The following is a 7,264-nucleotide window of genomic DNA, read 5'->3' as shown; positions in this document are numbered from 1 at the left end:
GCAAGCCCTTCGAGACTTTAGATTAAATATGTTTGATCTGATCATCCCAGGTTAGCATTTCATCAATATGAACCCCCAATAACTTTGTAGAAGGTTTATGTTCATTGGCCAATCATCCATCTTTAAATTCGTGAATTTAGCTTTTGTCAAGTTTTGCCGAGAACCAATAGTCATATAACTAGTTTTGGAGGTATTGCAACTTAGGGCGCGTTCGATTGACCGTATTCCGGAATAGGAATACATAGAATAGAAGTTAGAAATCCTTCGTTTTTACGAGGATTCACATTAATATTGTCAAACCTCTGCTATAATGCTATTTTAAACATAGCTTTATTATCCTTGTTGCCGCAAAACGCCACACATAGTGTTTTAAATCATTACTCCACGAATAGGGTCAATCGAACGCACCCTTAATTTAAGGTGATTCCTTAGTAATAGAAGTTGTCGTAAGATTTTTTTAAAACTTTTCTCGATTGTTCCCTATATTATGGTGACTCGAAATGTGCAATTAAAAAAGTAGGTCACCAAGCTCGTTTGAGAGACATAACTTGCTCAAGTTACTCATTTAATCATTGCGCCTTCATCTATCAAGGACAAGTTTATTCCATCGGTTCAGGCTACGTTTTGCACGAACAGGAAGCACAGCTTTGACGTAATTCTTGAAGTAACAAAACAGGTGAATTGTGTTGCTCAAAAGGAATAATTTAATGTTTGTTTTATGGCACAGGCACAAGTCTTGAAAAGGCACTGACTACAAATGTTCTTCGGGTGCGTGATCTCGAGGAGACAATTTTGTGTCCACGAGTGATGGCTACGAATACTATCTTTCCTGTAACTTTTTTTTCTGACGTAAATTTTTTGTAAGTTTTTTACAGCGCAAAGAAGATGAGTAAGAGAATAAAATTATGCCAAAAAAAAGATAGGTCACCAACCTCGTTTAGGAGAAAACAGAAAGCAAACCAAGCTCGACCCCTCGACAACACGTCTCCCCGATAGCGCGGTTTCACTTTCACAGTCGGACTTAAATCTTCTTTAGCATTATCAAGGCTATCACTCGACTTTTTGTTTTGTGAGAGTCCAAAACGTTTCTTGTTTTGCTCTTTACTGCTGTGCTCTGAAAACGGCCATTCTTCTTTCTAGCGAGCTTTCCCTCACGAAAGTTCGGCATTTTGAAATGTTTTTGGCCACGTTCGATATATCAATATTCACACATTGGTACGAGTCTTTATGGTTAAATTTAAACATTGTTTTGTTTAGAAATATCCGTTGAGACTTGTGAGACAAAGAGCCATGAAATTTGACCATAAAGCCTCTTAGCCATGCCTGAATACGAACGGGGCTTACACTGTGTTATGTGCAGAACAGGATGCGCAGTGCAATACTAGGGAATCACCTTAATTTGCTTGTCTGAAGCCAATCATGTACTGCAGCTAAATCACAATTGTGGATATATCTTCATGAGCCATAGTTATATACGTATCATCGGCAAACATACCAGGTGTTGTATGCTGTAGACATTTTGGGAAATCGTTTACATAAATTATAAACAAAAATGGCCCAAGTATAGAACCCTGGGGAATGCCACATGATACATATTGTTCTGTGGATAAGACTCCATTTACATGTACGTGAGATCTTTGTGTTCTATCAATCAAATATGATTTAAGCAACTGAAGAGCATTGTCATTGAAACTGTAACAAGAACGTTTACGTAGTAAGATGTTATGGTCTACAGTGTCAAAGGCTTTCTTTAAATCTATAAAGACACTACCATTAAGTTTACCAGCATCCATATTGGTAAGCCGAAGGTTTGCTGCACTTATCAAAGCTGAACAGGTTGAATGATTTGGTCTAAATCCAGATTGGGAGTCTGTCTGAAAGATTTCCTGCTTGGAAATACTCTAACAGCTGAGTATGCATGACTCTTTCAGTCTATAATTTTCGATATGGCAGGTAGAATAGAAATCGATCTATAGTTGCTTGGAATATTTCTTTCATCGGACTTAAAAATAGGATATACTTTTGCCTTTTTCCAATTATCAGGAAATATTCCAGTCTCCAACACTTGATTTATAATATCACATATAGAATTTCAGATGTATGGACTACAAAGCTTTAGAAGGCTGCTAGAAATATTATCCAATCCGCAACTTACCCAGGGTTTGAGTTTAGTGATCAGGCTGTGAATGTACCCTTCACTTACAGGGCGAAAATAAAAATTTAAGTCAGTTCTATTTAAAAAGTCCTGAGCTGGTTGAAAAGCAGTGTCTGGAATACCAGATGCCAGTTTACTACCTAGGTAACAAAAGTGGTTCATTTGCTCAGCAAAATCTTTGCCCTCATAAACAAGTTCATTTATAACTGTCACTTTACAATTGCGTCCCAGGGAACTATTTATTACCTTCCAAGGTTCTTTAAGGTTACCACTATGCTTCTTAATGCTCTTATGAAAGAAGTTAGTCCTGGCTTCCCTAATACTAGCGTTAACGTCGTTCCGTGCCTTTTTATAATCATTCCACATTTGATGAGAATTCTGCTTGACTGCTTGCTTTGTTAGAAAATCACGCTTTCTCATCTTCTGCCTCAATTCGGATGATATCCACGGTGAAGATTTACATGTACTTTTCTATGGAACGCCATAACTGTCTTATGATACTTTTGGTCATGATACTCGGTGCTTACGTCCTTATATTCGGTGCTTACTTCCTTATATTCGGCGCTTAAATCATTATATTCGGTGCTTACTTCGTTATATCCAGTGCTTACTACGTTATATTCGGTGTTTAAATCATTATAATCGGTGCTTCATTATATTCGGTGCTTACTTTATTATATTCGGTGCGTACTTTATTATAATCGGTGCTTACTTCATTATATTCGGTGCTTACTTCACCCGGGGTAGTCATTCGATAACATCGATAATCGATAACATTCGATAACAATCGATAAAAATCGATTAATTTTTTCGAAATTCGATAAAAATCGATAAAAGAGTTTGGTGTGAGTAATCGATAATTATCGATTTTTGAGTTAGGGCTATCGATTTTATCGATAAATATCGAATTTATCGAAACTGAATTATCGTACCAATTCTCGAAACGGAAACACCAAAAGATATTAAAGAGCTCGCAGAGACACTTATAACAACTTCCCTGTTCGTTAAACAATAAAAATTGCTTCATCTCTTCAACAAACTTTTATTAATACTCAGTGTGTGTTTTATTTGAAATCCGCTATAGATCCCCAACCTCGTTCCCAGGGTCTCTCTTCTCTGCCTCCATTGTCGTTGAGAGAAGACCCTGGTTCACGCTGGTCACGTGTCTCCCAGAATCTGGGAGGTTGGCGAAATGTGTGTTAGGGGATGGGTGGCAATGTAGGCTTTGTTGACATTGCAAAGAAGGGAATCAGCACGCAATTGATTTTGTGGCCAGATAACCATTGACAAAACGTTTGACAGCAGTATTTTATGTACTACACATATGGAACCCGATGTGAAAGAAAAAAAGTTGTGGTCAAATCGATCAGACGCCACAGAAAATATCCTCACGTTATTCAAGTTTTCATCCGTGTGAAGGTCCGGATCAACGAAGAATGCTAATAGTTTGCGACAATTTTAAAGGAAAGAAGATTTTGTCGTGCAAGAAAACAAGCGAAACGGTTATCCATGGAAAACAAACATGTTCAGCGATCAGCCGGTGTGTTGTTATTTAAGTTCTCGAGTCACATATCGACCTCAAATCCATCAAATCAAACTGTATTAGCATGTGCAGGTATTTCATTTTGTTCTTTGATTTTCGTTTTTCTTTCGAAAGTTAAACAACGTGATTACGTGATTGCTAAGGTCGCAATCTTGTACAGCGAGTTGACAGTTTGACTTATGATATTTATATTTCAACAACTTCGTGTAAATTGTCGATGTCGTTAAGATTTTTTTTACCACTGCACCGCGCTTTAATAGCGTGTATATTTTTAGTCGCAGTAAAATAAAAGAGACATTTTTATCAAGCAAACGTAGTGTTTGGTGTATTCTTTTATGTTAGTGTTTGTTCTGAAGAAGCAACTTTGGCTACTAACGAAATTAATTTTTTTCAAAGCGAACGTCAATCGCCGCTCGACATTGAAGTCGTCTTGTCGATCACAAAAGCTCTTGCTTTTAGTTTGACCGCTTTTGTGGGAATTCATCTCCTGTGGGAATATAACATCAGCTCTTTTGACCTTTTTATTTTAGAAATGCCTTGTAAACGAATATTTTTTCGCCCAGGTGCGGTTGCGGGATCAAAATATAACGAAAACACTACCCTAGTGGAAAAATGTTTGTCGACGAGTGCCACGTGACCAGCGTGAACCAGGGTCTTCTCTCAACGACAATGGAGGCAGAGAAGAGAGACCCTGGGAACGAGGTTGATAGATCCCTAGTTGATTATCCCATTGTTCATTTATTTGCTGATGTAACACAATCGCACGCTCGTTGCTCTTTTCGGGTTCTCTTTGACCCAGTCTTAAAAGGGAAAGATTTTCGTGATTTTTTGAGTAAAGTCAAAGATACGTATGAACAAATTATTTAGACGCCCCGGGTGAGGCTCGGACTCGTAATCTAAATGTTACATAGAAAGCAATAGCCTGTAATAGAGACCAAAACCCAACGATAATAATATTTATTGTCATCGCATACATGTGTTACTGCATAATTAGGCCTAAGGTTAGCTTTTATGAATGTTTAGGATAGTTTTTACTCTCTGTATTGTACTGTGATTCCGGATCCCGGATTCCGGGTTTTAGGGTTGCCCGGTAAAATCCAGGACTCGAAATTGCGACCAATACATTCGCTTTTCCCCTTTGCGATTAAGATATCTGTCCGAGTCGCCAATTTGCGACCAGCATTCACCGCTAAAATAAAAGGGTTAGTAATCGGTATTTTGCCGAAAATTTTGCTAAAAGAAATAAAGCGATAAAAAAATATCATAAATTTTGTTTCAATTTGGAGATATGGAGCAAAATTGTGATGTGGTTGAGCCACGATCCATTCCCTCGATCATTCACCATTTTCAGCGGTTTTTTACACATACGTATGGCGGGCTCCTTGTTCCACAGTTACAAATGATGCAATTCAATTTGCTACTATAACTTGCGGCTAAATTTTCATACCTTGTATCTTTTTTAAAAATTTCGAGCCTAGGCTATGTTATGAAAACGGTTTAACTAGAGTCCAGGCTCATTCCCGAAAAATGAGTGGAAACTGCTTACGAACTTTCATCTTTCGAACGAAATGGCGTGTTTTCTTCAATGTTCAGGAAAATAAGCGTTTCAAAATAGTCGATATCTTTGGCTTTTGTGTTTGTGAGGGTGGTAAGCAGCTGCTTTATCACTAATATCAGGCATTTCTTCAGTTTTATGCGGAAAATATCGTAATTATGCGGAGGATGCGGATTTTAGGGAATTATGCGGATCTGACCCGTATCGCCGCATCCTGTCAGACGCCATGCTTCCTGTTTAAATGAACAACTGATCAACGTAGCCTTCACTTTTGAGCGATTAATTGAAACATCAAAATGGCCACGAAACTCAACGGAGTTTACACTGCCGGTCTTATAAATTACGCATCGTTAATTTCGCTGAAGATCATCCCATTTCACAGTTATATTACAAAACTTTGCAAAGAACACAACTACCCACTCCATGTTATTGTAAATATGGACAAAGCGCCACTGAACTTCGACCTGCCGCCAAACTGAACGAGCACCATTACGCAGAGAAGATTGTCACGACGGGAAATGAGCAGAATCACGCAACTGTTTTGTTGGCATGTGCTGGTGATGGATCGAAATTATAGAAAGCTTTCTTTTATCTCGTTTCAGAAAAGAGCGAAAAATTAGTTGTTTCTTTAAAAATTCAGAACGTCAACGGAATGTGCGATCAACGTAACAATGAAAGGTCTAGTGAGTTTGACTCAACGAGAGAAGTTTACAAAGAAATAAACAACTTGCCCGATTCTAGCCGGTTCAAGTTCGCTCGCTTAAATGTATCCACTGACAATAATAAACACGCAATGTCATGAATGCCTGATCTGACAGTGATCTTTCCCCTATTTTCTTGGCTAAAACATTTTAAAATTCCTGCAGCATTAAGGATTCTTCAATCACACGTTTTGGATTCAAAGGCATCTACGACCGTAGATGCATTCAGTGCGCTATCTTTCACTTAGAGATGCTCTTCTGTCTGCAGGGTTGTTGAATAATTCGCTGTCTCTTCATGAAACAATTTGATACAAAAGTTCTTCATATTGCCTGGTATTGTCTTCCATAAGAAATCTTCAATGAAGGCATTTGTCGCTAATTTTTCTTTGAAACAATACACATTTTAGAGAGACAAGATACAATTTGGCGATAAACAGTTGGTCTTATCCAGCCTGTTTGTCCATTGAACACTCCGCATTGAAAACTCAATCATTCACGCTTTGCTTTTGTTGACATAAACATTGCCCGATACAATTTTTGTCAGTAACGTAGCGTGACCGACGATTTCATCCCTTCGGTAAACGCTGGCAGATAGAAGTCAAGATTTGATGACTTCTGTTAATCGGAAAAAAATCGGCACCCGATTGATCGGCACCCGATGCCGATATTTGGACGCGTTCCCTAATACATGTTATTAGCATTTGCTATCAGTGAAACTAAAAAAAGGAAGATAATTTATTTTGTCTCATATTCCATCTTTCAGTGCAATTAGCTTTCTTGGCAATTTCAAGAACAGATTCACTATTGCTGCTACCTTTGGTGCAACAGCCAGCACTTGTCTAATTCTGTTATTGAACCCTCAAGCAAGCTTCTTTCCTACAGGCGGTCCTGGCTGGTTGAAATGTGAGCTTGAGACTGACAATATTAATTACTGGTATTTTATATTAATTAAAGTTCAAACAAGTTTTTGACTCTTTTTGGCATCATTCACAGATGGATGCATTATATTAAAGTCATGTTTTTCAGCCCCATGATCATGATTAATTTTGTTTGGCAGTATTCAGAGGTGGATCCAGGATTTTACATGAGTGATTTGCACCAACTAAACTTGGGGGGGTTTGGGGGTATGCTCCCCCAAGTAAATTTGAAATTTGGTGCTCTCAAAATGCCATTTCCCTGCATTCTGATAGCACCTCAAGCCATCCAGACACATAAGCTCCAGAAAGGCATAATTCTATCTTAACAGTAGTTGCAAACGACTCTATTGCTTATCTTTCATTTTATTCTGGTTTGTCTGATAAAACCACCAG

The 7,264-nt window shown here is 38.2% G+C and overlaps 1 protein-coding gene across 4 annotated transcripts in view; it reads left to right on the top strand.

Annotated features, from left to right (window-relative positions):
- Nucleotides 1–7,264, top strand: part of LOC138004172 (stimulated by retinoic acid gene 6 protein-like) — a 66,696-nt gene that overhangs the window by 10,220 nt on the left and 49,212 nt on the right. For 3 of the 4 annotated variants that reach the window (XM_068850603.1, XM_068850601.1, XM_068850602.1), the window contains exon 4: nt 6,718–6,857. The exons of the other annotated variant lie outside the window; for it this stretch is intronic. In XM_068850603.1, coding sequence (XP_068706704.1) covers nt 6,718–6,857 — 140 coding nt within the window. The remainder of the gene's footprint in view (nt 1–6,717; nt 6,858–7,264) is intronic. 4 annotated transcript variants of the gene reach the window in all.

Source organism: Montipora foliosa, chromosome 5 (assembly GCF_036669935.1).
Source record: "Montipora foliosa isolate CH-2021 chromosome 5, ASM3666993v2, whole genome shotgun sequence".
NCBI lineage: Eukaryota > Metazoa > Cnidaria > Anthozoa > Scleractinia > Acroporidae > Montipora > Montipora foliosa.
This window is presented reverse-complemented; position numbering and strand designations above follow the sequence as displayed.